General features: G+C 51.1%; 1 protein-coding gene across 1 annotated transcript in view; it reads right to left on the bottom strand.

Moving 5' to 3' along the window:
- The window catches only part of IQGAP1 (IQ motif containing GTPase activating protein 1), a 47,206-nt gene extending 27,315 nt beyond the window's left edge, over positions 1 to 19,891 (bottom strand). Inside the window, exons 1-6 of the mRNA XM_081170824.1 lie at positions 19,664 to 19,891; positions 14,911 to 15,010; positions 2,252 to 2,408; positions 1,622 to 1,699; positions 1,241 to 1,317; positions 343 to 410 (exon numbers count right to left, since the gene is read on the bottom strand). Coding sequence (XP_081026950.1) covers positions 343 to 410; positions 1,241 to 1,317; positions 1,622 to 1,699; positions 2,252 to 2,408; positions 14,911 to 15,010; positions 19,664 to 19,718 — 535 coding nt within the window. The 5' untranslated portion in view covers positions 19,719 to 19,891. The remainder of the gene's footprint in view (positions 1 to 342; positions 411 to 1,240; positions 1,318 to 1,621; positions 1,700 to 2,251; positions 2,409 to 14,910; positions 15,011 to 19,663) is intronic.
- Positions 19,892 to 20,749: the final 858 nt, after the last annotated feature.

The raw sequence follows: 20,749 nt of genomic DNA, 5'->3' as shown, positions 1-20,749 counted from the left end.
TGCCCATATGCCCTTTTGAAAACACCTGGTAAAGGCAGGCAGCCAGCCAGCCAGTCAAGGGTTCAACAAAAAGGCAGCCAGTTATTTCCCCATCTCCTTCCCCCCTGCCATCCACAAATCCCAGTGACAGGTCCAGCCACTGGTGGAGGAGATAGCACCTGGGAAGGCCCCTACTCAAGAAGGCAAGGCCTGGTCCAAGTCTGGGGTTTGATCTTTAGCAGAAAGCAAAGGGAGGCTCTGCTGTCCAACCCAATAGCCAGACGGTGCCCTTTCCAAAAACAAAAACTCGAGCTACTTCCTCCATGACCGACTCAAGGACAGGAAGGCAGGAGCTCCCCTCACCTGTGAAGTCCACTTTGCCATACAGGTCTTGAATCTGCGGGGCCAATCCCAACTTGAACAGGTACAAACTGAGGGAAAATAAAGGACGATCAGGCAGTGGGGTGGGGTGGGGTTGGTTTGGTTTGTTCTTTCTCTTGCTTCTATTATGCATTTTGAGTTTTTGTACTGCTTTTATGTTATGAACCTCCTGAGATGAAGGGTGGAATACAAATTCAATAAATAATAAAATAATAATAATAACCCCTGGGGGAGATTAAAGGAGAAGCCACAGAAATGCTGTTTGAAGGAAATTTTTGGGATCTCTTCCTCTTACGACTTTTAGATTCAAGTTGCCTCTTGCCCTTAAGTCTTCTGCACATAGAAGATCTCCCCCTGCCAGAACAGGGCAAATTAGAAGCAGGGAGACTCCCTAAATTCCCAAGAATAAATAGCTTCTCACCATGACAGAAACGGGAGGGGGGGGAATTGTTCTGTAGGGGGCAGGATTTATCACCCATCCATGCTGAGTTAGCACAACCGATTCAGGACCGATGCAGAAAAAGTTTAATTTCTTTTCTGGCCACCCTAGAAACTAATACTGTATACTGTTAGCGTTAGCATGTTCAGTTTTCCAGGCAGGAACTATGGGTGCATGGTTTAATTTCTGATAGAATCAACAAACATAATGTAAGCCCAGATGGGGTTTAAGTAGGCAGTTGAAAAGAATGCATTTCCTTGCCAACAAAGCAAGGAAAGTGAGAATTGACTGATTCTGCTGGGAAGCAGACTGTTGGTGCCTGTTACCTTTCTAAGAGACAGAGAGAAAGAGAAAGGGGCAGACAGGCAAGGATGTTTCTTCCAGCCTCAAAACATCATCTGTTGTATCGCCTCACCTGCCCCCCCCCCTCTGTGTGATTACCTGAGTGCGTGAATGCAGTAGATGCAGCGTGGCATGTTCTTCCGGTCATAGATGTCTGTTGTTTCTGGGTAAAAAATCTGAACGCAAAGAGAAAAAGGCTCACTGATTCCGCCACATGCTTGGCAGAGCAAAACAGAGCTCACTCCACTGTGCCCACAAGCTCAGTCCTTTTGTGGGGAGGGGGGAACAGGGAGAAGAGAGGGGGCACTCTGCAGCAAGGAAGAGTTGGCAGGACGTAGAAACATGACGACTATGCCAAGAACCTGGAGTGAAGAGGTAAAGTGGTTTGGAGTGCTCCGGTCTTGGTTCCCATGTGCCTATTTCTTCTGCCAACACCCCACCTTCAAAGACTCCTTCCGTTCCCAGTCCAGGCAAAGTTACCTTGGGGAGGCCAATCTCTGCCATTGCATTCAGCCACTGAATCACATTGTCTGTATGCCGGAAGTGGAGGCCCGTAGCCTGAAACGCAGAGGAAAAAGCGGGAGATGTGAAGGAAGGTGCATTGTAAGTTTCTTTAAAACTGCTTTTGGTATTGTGTTTTAGTATTGTAACCTGCCCTGAGACCTTAGGGTGAAGGGCAGGTAATAAGTAAATAAATAAAACAACGGAGAAGCATCATGCACACAGACAGACTGTGTTCAGGTGGATCAGCCCCCTTCACCCCAGAAGCCAGGGATTTGGGGTGGGGGTGGGAGTCGTGTTGACACATTTCTGTGCAAAAGCTGCCGCCTGAGCCTCACCGTAGCTGCAAGGGCCTTCAGAAAGCATCCCATACTCCAAGGAAGACTTTCTGTGATCAACAAACGAAACTGAGACTATTTGCATACTTTCTTATTGCTAGTGAAAAGCCATGCACCAATTTTTAGGAAATGAAATAAAAATTGGGGCACACCAACTGTGACACATCTTCTCATATATCCTGCTCTGGGCTTTCCAGCAGCTGCAGTTGGGCCGATTGCTTATTCCTGCCCCCGCGAGATGCCTCATTACAGAAGAAAAATGCTTGCCTACCTTATATCTGGTCTGCTCCCGGTCGTAGATCTTCTTGAGAGAAACCACTTTGGGGGAGAAAAAGTTTCCAAGCTTGGCCAGGTAGACCCCGTTCCTGAGCCCCTCCTCCAGCTCCGTTGTGGGGGGCAGCTCTTCATTGAGGCAGGCCTCCATCCACCTGCAAGCGGGAGGGGTGGGGAAGAAGGACGTGAGTTGGGAAAGAGACCACCCAGTTCTAGCATTTTATTCTTTATGCTTGCTTGCATGCCTGCCTTTCAACAATTAACTACCAAGGATGGCTCATAAGGAATTAATAAGATCAGCTGCGGTGGGGAAGGGCTGTGGAACTGCATTCCTGACCCCACTTGGGAGTCCAGCCCAGAAACACCCTCATCCAAGAGCATCTGGACCTGCACACAGACAAAGCACCTGCTTGAGCACCTGGCCCAGAAAGGAACTCTCTCTCCTGCAGAGGCTTCCTTGGTCAGTCACCTGCCACTGCCGGTTCTCACAAGGAGGCACCGCCATTAATAATGGTCTCTTGGCCCTTCTAGCCAAGTGGTCCCCTCCAGCTACCTGTTATAAGTAAAGATGGCCAAGAATCAAGCTGGCAGGCACCAAGGCTAAGGCTGGCCGATATCTGGTTTTCAACATTGTGATATATCACCAGTTAAACATTGTGATATACCAATATATAACGATGTCTGAAATAAAGATGGAACTATGTAGAGGTGAACAGTAGGGCTGGGTGATATCTGGTTTTCAACTTTGTGATATACCACCAGCTAAACATCTCAATATTCTGATATATCACAATGACTGAAATACGGATGGAGATATATAGATGCACTGGTTGGCTTCACAGTTTTTCCCATGTTGTGATTTTTGCATAACACACACACACACACACACACACACACACACACAACATATTGAATCCAGGTCAAAAACTAGGAAAACAATATAATATCATGATATGGACTTCAAACCAGTTTTGAACAATATATCGCCTAGCCCTAGCCAAGGCAAACTCCTTTGAGAACATTGTTCACCACCTTGGGTTTCAACAGCTGAACAGCATCCCACAGAGCATAAGCAGAGGTGACCCTCAGCCTCTTTGCCCAGTGACTGAGCAGCAGCAGCAGCAGCCCTCCTCGCAGGGGTGTTGGTTGTACAGTGTGTTTCAGTCACTGCACTGGCTTCCCTCAAGCTGTCATAGTGAAGACAATCCAGCTAGCTTCAGGTTCTGCCCCCTCAATTCCAAAAGGACCGAGAAAAGACCTTCCAGGCAGAGCTGCTTTGGCAACAACTTCCTTCCGACTACAGAATACTAAACAGCAAAGGGTGACTCAGGAAGCAGCAGGATTACCGCATCTGCAGGGGGTGACTTTGGCTGAACCAGCGACAACTGGTCCCATCCTTTTTCTCCCAGAAACCACAGCTCTGCACTTCCTCCTCTGCTGGGTGCTTTTCTCTTTCACCCCCCTTCCTGTTTATTGCCAGGGAAGGCAGCTGCCCAACCCCTCCCTCTCTTCACGGCCTGCTCCAGCCAGGTCTGAGGCAACATCCAAAGAAGAAATGTAAGCCAAGGGCCATCTATGGGCTACAAAAACAAGCCACAAGGCATCCTCCAAGATGGTGGGGCAGGTGGGCACAGGTGCTTTCTGCATGGGTAAAATGATGCCAGAAGAGGGGGTGCAATTGAGCCCCTTCCTGTCTCCTATAGAGCAATGAGTCTAAGCCACAAAGAAGTCTCTTGCAGGGGAATGAAGGGGCCCAGCTGCCTTTGTAATAGCCAATCTCTGGCTTCTGCAGGGGGGGCTGTGGCCTCCCTGAACCATCCATGCTGGATCCCCACTAGCAGCTGCCTGGGGGAGCCGCAGGAGCTCAGGTACCCTCAGCTCCTTCTCAGCCCTAACGTGGGGAAAGTTTTGGAACGTTGATGAGGACCCCAGCAGAGGCATCTCTTCCCCAGGCCAACTGTGGAGTGGAAGCCCTGGGGGACCCACAGCCCTCCCTGCCTCCCTCCCTCTGGGCCAGGGCTCTGCTTCCCTACCTGCATGTGCCCGTGGGGGGACAGGGGCACTTGCCTCCTACTGTCAGCTCCTCATGCTGGGTGGCGGGGGGGGGGGGAATAAACCAGCCATTGAAGCCTCTGACAAATAAGTCTACAATGCTCAGGAAAGGAGGAGGGAAGAGAGGCAGAACCCAACATACCCAAACACGCCAGCCAGACATGTTTCACCATGAAAGGAGGAGGAGAGCCCTCCAAAGCTTGCAGCTGGACAGACAATTTGGGGGTGGGGCACTGCAGGGAACTGGAAGAAGCAGCACAGGAAGTGCAGGTGGCAGATGTGGGGTGGGGGTTGATTTAGCAGGCTCCAGAAGGGCTGGCACACTCTTGAAAACCTTTGAGAACAACTATTTTTAGGAGCCTCCAGAAAGGCCCATTCCCCACTTTCCGAGCCAGAGGCTCGTGGGCTGTCCTGGCTGGCTCCAGCTCTCCAATGCCCTCTGAGCCAGGCAGAGAGGTAGGGAAGGATTTGGACTTGGTCTGCCACCAAAAGCCTCTGGGAGGAAAAGGAGCAGAAAGGAAAGTGTGGCTGGAAGGCCTGCTGTTCCACCCCGACAGTCCCATGAGCTCCGAAAGTGGGGCAGCTACTGCCACACCCCTTCCTCTGTTGCACAGGTCTTTCCTTTCAGTTAGCTTTTGGGGGGGCACGGGGAGCGGAAGGCTGCCTCTTAAAAACACCTCTGGAAAGGGTGAATCTGTGCGAGAGAAACTGCCTTGTCTAGACTCACACGGAGAAACAGCTAGGAAAAGGAATCCAGCCCACCCGGAGGCAGTCCTGAAACGGAAAGTTATTTTCCAAGGACGAAGCAACATTTCACAGAAACTCTGGCCAAATCCTCAGATTGCTCAGTTCCAACCTCTTCCTCCTACACCCACCGAAAGAAACTTTCCAGTGAGCGGCTCAGGCAGGCAGGCACTGCTACCAAATTTAAAGCATGACATCATCCCAGGCCACACCCAGGCCTGCTGTGGCTGCTGTGGCATTGAATGTGCTGGCAGAGTTAGGCCAAGCAACGCAGCTGGGCTCTGGGAAAGACCAGCGCTCAGGCAAGATGTTTTCTGTTCTTAACACTGCAGGGGAAAAGGGCCCACTCTGAGGAAACACCCCCATTTTCATGCACCCCAGCTAGGACAAACAGGTGCTCTGGGCAGCCCCAGCCCCACCCGGAAAACCCCTCCCCATTTCAGCCACCAGTCTCTGCTGCAGGACGCCAACAGCACCTGTTGAGAAGGTGGCTAATACCAATACTAATAATAATAAATTATTATTTATACCCCGCCCATCTGGCTGGGCTTCCCCAGCCACCCTGGGTGGCTTCCAACCAAATATTAAAATACAGTAATACATCAAAAATTAAAAGCTTCCCTAAACAGGGCTGCCTTAGAAGGCTAAGCCTTCCTGAACTCTCAGGAGAGCCTCATGCATGCACTGCTTCCTCCCTCCGCCTCCAAGGAGGCAGCAAGAGAAGGGTGCTCTCTGGGCAAACAGCGGCCCTGCCAAGGGGAGCCGGGCAGGAGGGATTCTCAAAGGGAAGCAAAGGACTCTCTGAGGCAGAAGAGGAGGTCAGATGCTGGGGGGGCACATCCCCCAAGCTCTCTCATCAGACGGGACAGCCGAATGGGACAAAGCTGTGGGCAGCCATCCATCTTGGGCCTGCCCATCACCCATGTTTATTATGGCAAACAGCCAGCATACTAAAATCAGAATTTCTGCATATAGCCTGCCCATAAAAAGCAAGTTTAGAGTGAGAGACTAGGGTTCACTGTTTCCAGGAACCCTTCTCGTTGTGAGAATTTTGTGGGTGAGCTGAGAGTTTGTTTGGATGCTGAAGGCAGAGGAGGAGGATGTGTCAGAAGGAAAATGAATTGATATTGATTTATTCATATATTATAAACTTTGCATTAATATGTTTTTACATGTAACTGTGTATTTTTTGTAATATTTTGTTTAAGTTGACTGTAGTTGCTTCAGTTTTCTGTAAACAGCTTAGAGATACTTTTAATATATCATATTTAATATGTTATCATAATATAAATGATCTAAAAAGAGCCTGATGACACCAAGTGCAGAAAAAGAACCTGTCAGCAGCACCAGGAGAATTCCCATTTCTACAGGCAGCTGAGCTGTAAAAAAGGTAAAGTAAAAGACCCCTGGGTGGTTAAATCCAGTCAAAGACGACTATGGAGTTGGAGAGCTCATCTCGCTTTCAGGCCGAGGGAGCTGGCATTTGTCCACAGACAGCTTTCCAGGTCATGTGGCCAGCATGACTAAGCCACTTCTGGTGCAACGGAACACCGTGACAGAAACCAGAGCACACCGAAACGCCGTTTACCTTCCCGCCACAGCAGTACTTATTTATCTACTTGCATTGGCATGCTTTCGAACTGCTAGGTTGGCAGGAGCTGGGGGCAAAGCTACAGGGAACCAGGCAGAGGGCCTTCTCGGTAGTGGCGCCCGCCCTGTGGAATGCCCTCCCATCGGTTGTCAAAGCGATAAACAACTACCTGACATTCAGAAGACATCTTAAGGCAGCCCTGTTCAGAGAAGTTTTTAATGTGTGACATTTTAGTGTATTTTTGGTCTCTGTGGAAGCCACCCAGAGTGGCTGGGGAAACCCAGCCAGATGGGCGGGGTACAAATAATAAATAATAATAATAATAATTATTATTATTATTATTATTATTATTATTATTATTATTTGTTGCACCACTGAAATTCACAGCCCTATGTTAGCTGTGCCCATTAATTTCAACGAGCATACTCAGAGGAAGACTAGCACGGGGCACAACCCTTGATCTACAGATTGAAGGCAAGGCATCTGCAACGGTAATCAAGGCCCATCATATAATCAAAACCAACAAATCCAGAAAACTCTGTCATCACAGCAGGGACAAAATGGGAGTGGGAAGGAGTTTCCTCTGAAGGGCAAGAAGAACAAAGCAAACCCGTCCAACTTGTTTGGCCTCCCCTGAAGCGCCCTCCCCGTGCGGGAAAACTAGGTGCAGGAAGGAGGAGCGCCAGGTAGTTCTGGGAGATGTTCCAGCCACCTTCATCAGCTGCAAGGAGGAGGCAGCCTCCATCCCCCTGCCCTGAGGGAGGGGTCAAGCAGCCTCAGCCTTAGAGAGCAGTTGCTGCAGCCCCATCCTTTGGGGAGGCAACTGACCTCCTAAAAAAACCCTGCCAGCCAGGTGGGCTGCCCTTCTACTTCCTTCTCTCTACAGCGCCTGCCATGGATCATGACCCCTGCCTCTCTTTGACACCTTCAGCCCTCCATTACTGCCTTGGACCTTGACCTCCTCTGGCCTCTCACTCCTCAGGCGCTTGACCTCCACCAGCCCATCTGCCTGTGGGTGACTGGCCAGGTCTGTTGCCCTCCCAGCCCTCCATCCAGGGCAATGGGAGCTGGAGTCTGACAACAGCTAGAGGGGCCCTGAGGCCCCCAAAAGATCAACACTTCTCTGCCCAGATCTCCCCCAAGAGGTCCTTTGTCTTGGGACTCCAGACACAAGCACACCACTGGGCCAGCCCTGAAGTGAAGGCAACCATAGGCCCGAGTCCTGAGCTGCGCCTCTCATCTGGAAGCTTCCTCAGCTGAGGCTTCCTAGTGCTTTTTGCGTATCATTCCATTTTCCCAACATGTATTCAAAGCAGCATGCAATGGAAAAAATAAACCACAGCCATAAAACCAGAGACACGTGAGATTCAAAGCAGCTCTCAGCCGTTCAAGGGAGCAAAGTCCTCCCCTCCAGCACGATCCCAAATATCTTGCCCTGAAGACCACAGCACCCAGCTTCTCAAAATGCATGGCAGGGTCTCTCCCTCAGCACAGCAGCAGAACCCACCACCTGGTTCTTGGGCCCCAGGGCCATTATGGCCGCTTGGCAGCTGCAGTGATCTGTGCAGAGCGGTAGCAGCAGGCAGCAACATCTTCTCCTTGCCCAAGCCCTCTTCAAGGTCATCTTCCAATTCACAATGGGCCACAATGAGTCCACCTCCCTTCTCCAACCTGACACTGCAAAGAACCTCCAGTGTCACAAGGGGAAAACAGTCAAGCAGAGGAGCAGGGTCATAGAGCAGAAAGCAGCAGAGTGCCATCTTGGTGAGAACTATAGGCTGGAAACGTTTCGTTTTAAACCACAACTAAATTTTTGTTACAGCTGGGTTCTTTTAAGTCATGTTTATGCAGTATTTTATCAGTATTTTGTGCCTCAGCTGGAGAGCTGTCCCGCTGTCCCGCCAGGAAGCTGAGCTTGACTGGGCAGGCAACCAAAGAGCCCACCTCTGACTGCAGCCAACCCTGTCAATACAGTGGTATCTCAGGTTAAGTATTCAATTAGTTCCGGAGGTCCGTACTTAACCTGAAACTGTTCTTAACCTGAAGCACCACTTTAGCTAATGGGGCCTCCTGCTGCCACCGCACCACCAGAGCACGATTTCTGTTCTCATCCTGAAGCAAAGTTCTTAATCTGAAGCACTATTTCTGGGTTAGCGGATTCTGTAACCTGAAGCGTATGTAACCCAAGGTACCACTGTATTTGTTTTCAACAAGAAAGGTGGGGGGACTGGCCTAAGGCATTATGCCATTACGCAGAGCCATCATGGCCAGGGACTTTGGTGACCAAGGGCACTCCAAGGGCCACAACAGGTTCTTACCCCGACATAAATATTTTTTTCAGAGGAGGTGGAACACCAACAGGCTTTGCGGTTACCGAGAACTCTGGGTGGACCAGAGCTGGGGTAGGGGAGAAGAGAGAGGGGCAAGGACTCCAAAGGCCAAATGAGCCACTGCTCATCAGGCCCTGAAGAAGCCCAGAACCAAAGCAGAGCCTGAAACTGAACCCAGTGCTGGGAGGAAGGTGACAGTCTCCTACCTAGAAGACATGGTGCAAACCCTGCTGCGAGTGGCTCTCTTGTGCAAGACGCATGTCGGGGGGGGGGGGGGAAACGTTACTTCCTCTTCCAAGAGGTGTTTTGTCCTCACTCGGTACTCACAAAGGGGCCTTCATGGGCTGTGCTTGAAAGAAAGCCAGGATCTCTGCCCTGAAGGCCTCAAGGTCTAGTTCCCACACCACAGGGCCTGTTCAGGCAAGCAGCGAGTGCTTTGTTCCAAAGGCTGTCTGAGGGTCAGTGGTTGCAACACCAGGCCAGCGCTCAAGCAGCTGGGAGTGGGGAATTGGGAGATCCCTTTTCTGCGTCAATGTGGCCTGAATCCTCCTGACACACTTGGCTCGCCCACACTGGTGCGCACGGCCAGCCTTCACACAGCAAGTCAAAGTGCGAGGAGAGAGAGAAGACAACAGCCCTCCTTCGGCAGCTGAAGAAAAGGATCAGCCTGGGCACGCTGCTGCTGCTGCTGCTTCAGAATCTCCAACGGCACATCTGGGAGGATCCTTGCCAGGTGTGTGGAGCCCCATTGTTGTCAGCTGCCAAAACGCAGGATCCTCCCCCACCGATAACAAGCCCAGGCACCTGCTGAAAACTCCCGACTGTCAAGCATGTACAAGTCCCTAGCAAGTAACTTGGAGGGCATAAGACTGCAAAGCCTCCCAGGATCCCCCAGACATGCAGGGCTGGGGCTCAGAGCTGGAAAAATGGCTAAGGACCAGCATCAGGTTTTAGATTCGGGGGTGGGGGGGTGGGGACCAGCTGCCTAATTTAGATAGTTGCTGGGATTTATCCAGTCTTGATGGTGGGTGTTGCAAAGAGCAGCAGCAAGATACAGGCAGTCAGAGGCAGAGGAACCAGGAAGGCACAAGGAGGCAAATGCTAGCCAAGGCAGAAGTATCGGCCCCCAGGAGACGCCCCAGCCATTTGACTCCCAGCTACACAGAGAGGAGGGACGCGGGTTAAACCACAGAGCCTAGGACTTGCCGAACAAAAGGTCGGCGGTTTGAATCCCCACGGCGGGGTGAGCTCCCGTTGCTCGGTCCCTGCTTCTGCCAACCTAGCAGTTCGAAAGCATGTCAAAGTGCAAGTAGATAAATAGGTACCACTCCGGCGGGAAGGTAAACGGCGTTTCCGTGAGCTGCTCTGGTTTCGCCAGAAGCAGCTTAGTCATGCTGGCCACATGACCCAAAAGCTGTACGCTGGCTCCCTCGGCCAATAAAGCGAGATGAGCGCCGCAACCCCAGAGTTGGCCACGACTGGGCCTAATGGTCAGGGGTCCCTTTACCCTTTACCTTTACACAGAGAGGAGGGGCTTGAATCTAGATAGCTGTTGGTTAGAGCATGGTGCTGATAACACCAAGGTCACAGGTTTGATCCCCATATGGGGCAGCTGCATATCCCTGCATTGCAGTGGGTCGGACTAGATGATCCTCAAGCTCCCTTCCAACTCTATAATTCTATGAATTCAAGGCAAGTTCAGGGAAGAGGCATTGAGGTGGGGGGGCAGCCATCCCTGTCCCCACTTCCCAGAGAGCCTGTGACATCAATGCACTGAGAGTTTTACAGACAGTTTATAAACTAGGAGAGTAAAGCTGCAAACCCAGGTGGGCAAGGAAGATGGAAGTCCCCCCCCCCCCGTAAAAAGGCCAAGAAGCCAAGAAATTGGTCTGTGCTTCCTTCCATCTCAACTTCATCCTGTTCAGGCAAGCAGCAACCTCTCTATGTAGGAGAAGGGCAGGAGTGGCCCATGGGGGGAAGCACCTGCTGTTCCACGCCCAAGCAAAAGTGGGCTTTAAAAAAGAAGAAGAAAGACTAGGGCTAAGGGGACAGTTATCACAGTACCAAACCTGGCAGTAGTACTTTACCATTTACTGGTCTCCACTTTGCTGTCTCGGAAAAGGACCACTGAGAAGCCCTGTGAGATTGGAAAGGGGGACAAAAGGAATCTGCAGCAGGCTGGCGGTGTCTATCGTGCCAAGTATGCTAGAGAAAGGAAGAGAGGCTGCCAAGCCAGAAAATGAGGAACTCTGGGCAGAAGTGCAGCACCTCTGGGCAGAAGTACGGCACACTGATAAGCACCTGTCCACAGCAATTCAAAGAAAAAATTACAGAAGCTTAAAAAAATTGCTTTGTAGGCTCCTGCTGGTACATCTGAGATATTAATGAAGTATATGAATGAATATGGCACACACAACCCAGCTCACCTCCCTCCCAACCCTGGCCATGGAAGCAGAGAGCAGCATTTCAGGCGATGGAAGGGCCTGGTGCCTCCACACAGGAGTTGCTTTTATCTATCAGGCTGTAGAGAAAGGATTTAAAAATGGGAACAAGCTTAGAACTTCTGAATGGCACAGCAGTGGAAACCTTGCATGTCCCAAAAGCTGAAAAGTAAAGGGCTGAATCAGCTGAGCTGGCCTTCATCCCTTATGACATAGGTTGCACCAGAACAGGGCCAACATGGGCTCAAATTACAAGGAGAAGGAACTACGGCTAACCATTGGGTTGTGGGTACTGTTTGGTGGGGGTTATTGGGGGGGTTAAAGAATTTTATTTGCAATATACATATTAAAAGGTTATGGACCCCTGACAGTTAAGTCCAGTCGCGAACAACTCTGGGGTTGTGGCGCTCATCTCGCTTTACTGGCCAAGGGAGCCGGCGTTTGCCCACAGACAGGTTTTCCGGGTCATGTGGCCTGCATGACCAAGCCGCTTCTGGCGAAACCAGAGCAGCGCACAGAAACGACGTTCACCTTCCCTCCAGAGCGGTACCTATTTATTTATTTACTTGCACTTTGACGTGCTTTCGAACTGCTAGGTTGGCAGGAGCTGGGACCGAGCAACGGGAGCTCACCCCGTCGCAGGGATTCGAACCACCGACCTTCTGATCGGCAAGCCCTAGGCTCAGTGGTTTATTACATACGTACAAAAAGAAAACAATTGTACAAATAACAAGGAGGGGAAAAAACATGTACTAAAAAATGAAAAAGAAAATTAGAAAAAAGAAAAAGAACAAAGATAAAAAAGGAGAAAAGGAAAAAGAGAAAAAGTAAAAATAGAGAAAAGAAGAAAAAACTGTCTATTTTAGATCTTATTAGGACTTACATGAAAATTATTTAAATGGGTTGTGTACTTTTGATGGTCTTATTGTTTATGACTACTTTTATTACGTTTGTAATTATGTGGGTTTTATTCATGTAAGTCACCTTGTACATAGTTATAACTATGAAAACGCAGCATACAAATAATATGCATATATTATGCAATAGTTCTTCCTGGAGGCATGGACTGTCCAGGAGCAGCTGGAAGGTGGCAGATTCATTTCCTTAGAGGACACCTTCCCGGACAGCGACCTCTGACCAAGGATGATGAAGTCGAGGACATCCTGCATCAGTGCCAGCCGCCCAGGTCTCTTCAGACTGTGAGGATTCTAGGAACTTAAGCCTCAAACTGCAACAGCAGCAAACTGGAATTGGCTGTTTATTTGCCAGCAGTTCTGTACATGCCAAGTCTATTCCCCAAAGGAACAGAAGGTCATCCACAAAATAAGGCTGTCGTCCCCAGATGGATCAACTGCGGATCAGCATGAGGGCAGGAGTGAAAGTTTTGCCTTTGCTGCTCCGCAACTACAGTGTCCACAAAGCAGAGCCCACTGACGCTTCACAGGGCAGATGCTCTTACCAGCCAAAAATACCGACCTTTTGCTGCACATGGCAAAGCAGCAGAACAACCACAAGAGGATCCTTGGTAAAACCAAGGTTTAGTTTTATTTTTGCAAACTACTTTTACAGATTTTTCAGAAAACACCACGAGAGCAAGCCAGATCGAACACAAGGGAAAAGAGGAATGTCCAAGCACATTTATGACTGCAGCAGGAAATCCAGACAGACACTAAGAATCCAATCAGAGAGTCTCTCACATCCATCGCTCACGTCAGATCAGAATGATTAATGACCCACAGAAAAAGAGAGACGCTCTCTCATTGGCCAATGAAATAAATGGAAACCAACATGACTCTGTGGGCAGTGCTGATCCATTTGTTATGGCCCGTTTCGAAAGTATTTGGTCCCACTACTGGTTGACAGGCGGCATCAAAGGGTCTCTCACCTGGCTGCCCGAATCAGACAATCCAACAAGCTGCCTACCCTGTGGATTACAAACTGCATCCACTTCAACAACACTGGGCAAAGGAACCATCATAGCTTCAGGCTCCACAGATTTACTCAATCCAAGGCGAAGTTCACGAAACACTTGAGCCCGGCCAGCTATTTCCCCACAACTTCTCCACCCTTCAGAGGAGAGCCCTTTGTCAACAGCTTTAAGAGATGGAAACTAGCTGAGAAGGGCCTAGAGGGCACTCTATTGCCAACTAACCAAACCAAAATTTCTAACTGGAAAGGCTTCGCAAATTGCAGAAGCGCAAAGCCTCTTGCAAGGCTGCTGCAGGCTCTGCACTTTGGGCCCGGAAGAAAGAAAGGAGGGAGGAAAACGTGAGTCACTTCCTCATCTCATTCTTGGCCCAACAGTTCCTGTGTCATATTAGGAAGAGAGAGAGAGAGAGACAGAGGAAGGAGGTGGTTAGGATCAACCACATCGCACAAATTTGGGCAGCAAATGTTGCTGGTGGGGGGTGAACTCATGGGAGCTGTGGGCCAGGGATTCCCCATCAGCCCAAATCTCAGGTGCTGCTTGGAGGGGAGACCGGACACCAGTCTGGCAAGTGGAGATAACCCCTTGCTCTGGTTCCTGTTCCAGGGCTTGCCTTGTCACAGAAAAGGCTCCCACGAAGCCCCAAGGGGGCAGGGGGCAAGATGCTCAGAGAAAGATGCTCCAGGGCAAGGCTTCTTGGTGGCTCCACTCTACCTTGGGAAGGTCTCTGGGTTTGATCCACAGCACTTCCAGGCAGAACAGACCACTTCCTGAAATCCTGGGCTTGCCTTGTAAACAACACTGGGCTAGATGGGCCAATGGTATGAGGCAGCTTCCTCTCTTCCTAGAGCAGGAGAACCTGAACTGCCTCTGGACCGTAAGACATCATCAATCCACCTCAAGTAACCGCAAAAGCAGTGTTGAACCTGCTCTTAAATCCTCTCCACTCCTGTAGTTCCATGGCCAGTTCAGAGATCAAACACAACCCATAACCAACCCCAAAACACACTTGATACATCCCCCCCCCCATTGCAGGAAGCAGCTTCCCTATTAAACCCCAAGCTTCCCTCACCTTCTGACATATCCCACAAACCTGATTTATCTTCCAGGCTATTAACCACTACCCTTTTGCTTTCGTATCCAGCAGTATTATTCTGCCCCGTAATCGCACTCATTAATTTGGCGACCACATGCTGATTTATGCTTAAAATACTATTTGTTTCCAGAGCAGCTTCAGATGATACGAAAATATGGTTTCTTTGAAAGCAAAAGGAGTAAAAAGAGGTCAAAAATAATCCACTGGGTACTGAAGGTGGGAGTGGCACAGCCAAAGAGAAAGCAACGGAGCAGCTTAATTGGCCTGTCTCTAGGTGCCAGAAAACGGGGCAGCTGTTTCTGCAAAAGGTTAGGCCTGGCAACAAAGCAGCAAGTCGAACAGCTCAGAGATGCTCTGTTCCTCTCCCCACCCCAGCTGGAAGCTGCAATGAGCACCACTGGTGGTTTAAGCCAATGATACCCTTTGGGCATGTTAGCAGCATGGGGCTCACCACCCCTCTGAAAGGGCCCCCTTACCTCTTGGCTTCCTCCAGGTGGCAAAGATATTCGTAGGCCACGTTCTGCCGTCTCCGCTCATCCATCTCTTCTGCAGTCATCCTCTCATTATCCAGGACAGCTGCAAAAAGGCAGGACAGGGTCAGTCCAGGGAAGCCAGAAGGCCCCGAGGCAAAGTGCAGCTCAACAGGGGGTCGTCCTCAAGTGGGAGGTGTTGGGAGCTGAAGGAGCAAAGCCTCACTGGATGCCCAGAAGTGCCCAAGGTCCGGCACCCCACCCACTCCCCCCAAACAGGACAGCTAGTGCCAAGGGTTTGTTTTTGGTTTTTTTTGAATAGCTCACCTGTTCCCTCCAAGTCCCACCTCAATACAAGCAACAAATGGGGAGTCAACCCCCCCTATACCACTTTACTATGTATTTAATTTAAAGCATTTTTACCCACCCTCTCACCCCTTAGGCAAGAAGATTGCCAGGGCTGCCTTGTTTGCAAAAACCAGGAGCAGGATTTTAACCCCAGACTCCGCTGGGAAGACGCTCGCCAACCAAAAGCACAGTGCAGGGAGCATCCTGCCCACCCTAGAAAGTACTAAAATAAGGCTCCACCACGCAGAGCAGAGGCCCAAGGCTCCAGCAGAGGAGGAAGCTAATCCAGAGAGCCAGTCCAAGGACAGACTTGCCAGGTGCACACACCTGCTGTGACAACAGGGTGAGCAGTTTACATTCAGTGTGCTCCCTTCCCCCCCCTCCACAAATAAAAAACAAGCTGATGACAACATAAAGCCACTGCACTGCCTGAAACTGAAAGTTCTTCTGAGACTTCCTGACTATGCTCACAACCATTCACAAGAAATAGACAAACTAACCCCATGCCTTGGGGGGAGACAAGACACAAATCAGTGACTCTTGCAGAGGCAGCAAGAGTGGCTGGGGCAACCAGTCACATGGGCAGGGTACAAATAAAATAATAATTATTATTATTATCATCATCATCACCATCCTCCTCTCTTTGCTGAACAAGCCAGCTTACTAACTGAATGTTATAATAATTACAGCATCCTGGTTTGCCATGAAACAGAGCCACTCCAAATCCTGTAAGCAAAAAGCAGACTTCGGCCCCTGGAGCCCACATGCCTTTTGCATCAGACAAGGAGTCTTGCGACACCTTAAAGACCAACACCTGAGATTCTGCACTACAGAACTACTTGATTTGAGGCAAAGTGAGCTTTTGGGAAATGGGCGGGGCTTCTCAGTGGCACTTTCTGTATAAAACTTTGAGATCTTGACCAGTCAGTGCCCAGAACCTTCCAGAAGCATGGGAGGATAGTTTGTGAGCAGAAACGCGTTTCTCCATGAGTCAGAAAAGGAATGGTCCGGCCAAAGTGAGGCATGAGAATGCTCTGCTGACTCCTCTGGGAGAATAGAGCGAAGGGCACCTTCCCTCCCTGCATCTAAAAATACCAGGCTGTTTGGCTGACAGTGGTAAATATTCATAATTTGCCACAGAAATATATCTGACAGATCGTAACATTTATAACACTTTGCCTCAGGTGTAAGATCCCCACTGATTCCCTTTGTGTAGGAAAGTCAGCTTTAGTTCAGTGACTTTGGTAACAGTCCCATGCTCCACATTTAAAAAAGTATCAATCAAATCTAGTTGGAGAGATAAGGCAATAATGGTGGGGTAATGAGGACCTCCAGTGGGAGGGTACTCCACAGCACTAGCCCCACAACCAAAAAGGCCCTGCGCCTCTCAACGAGTCCTGCAGGACCCAAGATAAGACAGTGGAAAGGTGTCCCTCGGGAAGTTGTGGACTCCCCTTCCTTGGAGGTTTTAAGAAGATGTTGGATGGCCATCTGTCATGGATGCTCTAGCTAAGATTCCTGCACTGCATGGGGGTTGGACTAGATGACCACTGGGGTCCCTCCCAGCTCCACAATTCTATTATATTTTACAAGTGCACATTATATTCCGAGGCAACTATTTAAATCAGAGGATCCTAAAATAGCTTCCTTTAACATAGTTGTTTGGGAGAAGATCCTCAGTTCAAGACACACTCATTGCTTCAGTCATCCGAATGAGACAATCCTGACACCCCTTGAGCAGCCAGGATGAGCAAGACTTGCACACAAGATGCTCCAGTTCCAACCCTGGAGCTGAAAAGTCCTGGCTCAGATTACAGCTGCACGCTGTAATTGACAGCACGTTCCTATACCATCCCACAAAGAACTGCAGTTTGGTAAGAGTGCTGGGAACTGTAGCTCAGTGAATAGCAAACTACAGTTCCCGGGATTATTTCTGGGGTGTGTTTAAATGAATAGTATATATACACCCACATATGCCTCACTGCCTCTAACAGGGTCATCCACTCCTACCTGCTGGGCCAGTTCCAGGTAGAGGTTTGTGGATACAGTGGATGCTCGGGTTGCGAACGTGATCTGTGCGGGATGCACGTTCGCAACCCGCAGTGTTCGCAACACACATCTGCACACGCGCGGGTTACTATTCAGCGCTTCTGCGAATGCACAATTTAGTGCTTCTGCGCATGTGCAACCGCCAAAACCCGGAAGTAACCCATTCCGGTACTTCCGGGTTTCAGCGGTCCGCAACCCAAAAACACGCAACCTGAAGCGGCTATAACCCAAGGTATGACTGTACTTCTGTCCCATGATATTTGCCATTCTGCCCCCATGTTTTTCAACCTTTATATGTGAAGCTACTGAATGAGCTCATCCACTGGTGAAAACCATATCTGTCGGGCAAGGGTTTGGAAACAATAATGGACTGGATGAGGCCCAGTAAACTGAAAAGTCAACCTGACAAGGTAGAAGAACCATCTGATAGGATGGTGGTGCTCCACGTGCTCTGGAAGGGCTGTACTCTCCCTAAAGCAGGGGTCCCCAGCATTTCTGGGCCCAGGGATATATTTTTTAAAATCTGTCAGGGCCACCACGAAGTACCCATTTCACAGAAGAAAAACTGGTGATGCTCATAAACATTCCCTGCAACAGACAAACCCCACTGTCTGTGAATCGTTCCAAGGCCTAAGGATGAAGGGTGGTATACAAATTTAATAAATAATAGTAATAGCCTCTTTTGCACCTCGCCAGCCAGGCCTGATTCTATAGACGGCAGTTCCAGAACCGCCAAAGAGGAATCCCTTCCTGCTGCCAGCTTTGAAACTATGCCTGGAGAGATAGGAAAGGACAGAGCCACCATCCTTATTGCCTGTAGACAGATCCTGTGGCTGTTTTCGATGCTGCCATTTCCTGGCAGTTTGACACAGCAGGAACTTGGCAGCAGCATTATTCATGCAGCCCACCCACAAAAAGTAGCAACAATGACTTATGAAAGAATGTGGGTTTTAAAGTACGGCTTCGACATTTTTAAAAATCCCCCTTCTGCCACCAATACAGAGAGCCAGACTGATGTACAGTAATAGTTACCGACTGCTGGATTGGGGTGGGGAGATCCAGGTTCAAATGCCCATCAGCCCAAAAGTTCATTGGCTGATCCCTGGTCAGCCCTGTCTCTCAGCCTAACCTACCTCACAGGGTTGTTGGGAGGATGAAATGGGGTAGGGAGAACCTTCAGGTCTTTGCAGGAATGCTGGCAAACAATGTAAAATGGACAGCTCATTTCCCCCACTTTCTACATGGAAAGGGTAGCTTGGATTAGCAGGCAGAAATCCAACAGGTTATAGCAAAGGTTCAGCTCTTTAACTTGCCGCCCCCCTACACAGACCCATTTCCAGCCTAAAGCCAGCACTCAGCTGCAGGCAGAAACCTTGAGCTTCATCCACTTGCACAAAGGAGTGTCATCCACAGAGTTCACAAGAAATAGGGAACACACAGTTGCCTGAGCCCAGCAACACTGAAATATTGGGACTCTTCCAAATGTTTTCTAGCTCTCAGTACTTCCCTGGGATGCCAAGGTGTCTCCTACAAAATGTGAGGGCGGCTAAGCACTGCCTCGCTGGTATGACACCTTTTGCATCTAGTCCAGCCCTGAAACTCCTCCTCACAGGACCAGCGAGTTATCCGCTGACGCCCACGTGGAAAGGTAGACTGCCCTCAATCATGGAGGTTTTATTTGCCCAAAGGCTGCCACCCTGCTCGGTGGGAGCCAAGCCTCCTGCGCTTGGTGAAGCGAGGCATCCATGGAGCTGGGAGAACGGGCAGTTTGTGCCGAGGACCCGCCCCAGGAGCTGCACGTCGCCGCCCTTCCTGCTCGGGGAGGGGAGCGGTCCTTACCCCGCCCCATGGCCCCTAAAATCGGGCCTCCCCCTCTTCCTCTCCCCCCCCCCCGGCCCTCCCGGGAAAAGAAAGAGCGCGAGAGAAAGCGGCTGCTTCGCTCAAAGATGCCCAACAGGGGACCCAGCCCGTAACCCCGCGAAAAGCGACAGCGCGTGCAAACGAGCCCGAGAGAAACGCGCGCCGCTCGGCGAGGCAGGCCGTTCACACGAGCAATCCGGGGAGCGCTGCTTCCCGCCCGCCCGCCATGTTGAGGGGGCGATGGGGAGGCAGGGGGCGCCGAGACTTTCACAGCGGGCCCGGCTTCCTGCTCGGCCAAATAAACCCACAGCCCCGGGCCAAGCGAGCCAGCGTCCTCCTTCCCCGCCAGTCGGAACGATTCCTCCGGGCCCAGTAAGGGCTGTGCCTGGGCTCCAACAAAGCGGCCCCGGCGGAGGAGGAGACGCTGGCAGCAAACCGACGGCCCGAGGCATCTCTCAAGCCGCAAGCAACGCGCCCTTCCCTCCCTCGGCCCGAGACTCACAGCCGTAGTGGGGCCGGGCCACGCCCGCCCCGTCGATCTCCTCCGGGGTGGCCATGAGGACGAGCCAAGGCAGAGGGAGCGGCGGCGGTTCCGTCTAGTCGGAGCCCGTCGGTCGTCCGGCCGGGACGAGAAGGCTGCTGCTGTTTCTCAGGCTGCGGCGGCTGCTCGGAACGCGGGAGGGGAGTGTCCGCTCCGTCCGTTGGGCGGCGGCGAGGAGGTGGAGGCGGAGGGGAAGGCGGTAGGGAGCGGCCGCCCGTTCTCCTTCCTGGCGCGGCGGTCGGGCCAGCCCAGCGGGGTGTGTCTCCGGCTGCACCTCCCAGCCCAACCAGCTTGGCAGGAGCCTCCGCCAGGTCGCCCCGCCCAGTGGGCACTTGCTGGAAGAAGCGGCGGCTGGAGCCACTACGGGAGCACCGCAGCGGGGAAAGGGCTCCCACCGGAGAAGAGCCCGAGAGGCAATGCACGGCCCCTTTCCTGAAGACGCGCGACTCCGCGGAGAACCTCCATGTCCAGAGGCAGGATACCCCGCTGTTGCCGACGAGGAAGGTCTTGCCTTCGTATTGCCCGCTTTCCGCCTCCTTGTTGCGGCTCCGGGCTAGCTGCGGTTGGAAACAGGACACTGGGGCAAAGGGACCCATTTGGGAAGCGGGGGTGGTGTTCTGTACCGTTGCAGTTTGCAACTCTGCATTGCTAACTCCTCGCCCAGTGCAATCGCGAAGGATCTGCAGCAAACAGGCGGACGCCACCGCGGAGTGAGCTGCCTCCGCTTCCTCGGGAAGGAGGGAGCCCCACCGATATAAAGGCAGCTCCAGGGCGATCTAGTTATACTATGCGGTGATGAGAGGCATTGGAGTGCTTCAGCCCTGCTTGGTAGCAAATCGGTTGCTTGTTCCCTAAGGAAAGAGGAGACATTCTGCGCATGCTCGGGGGTGGGGATGGCACCTCAAAGCGGGAGGAATCAAACTCACAACGGGGCACATTGATAGAAGAGGGGCGGGGAAGGTTCGTTTCCTTCAATGATGGCGGATTTTGGCGAGCCCAAGAAGAAACAAGGCCGTAATTCGGTTTGCTGGAATTTTCCCCCTCCCC

The sequence above is a fragment of the Podarcis bocagei genome (assembly GCF_964188305.1).
Source record: "Podarcis bocagei genome assembly, chromosome: 14".
In the NCBI taxonomy this organism is placed as follows: domain Eukaryota; kingdom Metazoa; phylum Chordata; class Lepidosauria; order Squamata; family Lacertidae; genus Podarcis; species Podarcis bocagei.
Note: the sequence above shows the minus strand (reverse complement) of the source record. Positions and strands in the feature narration are given on the sequence as shown.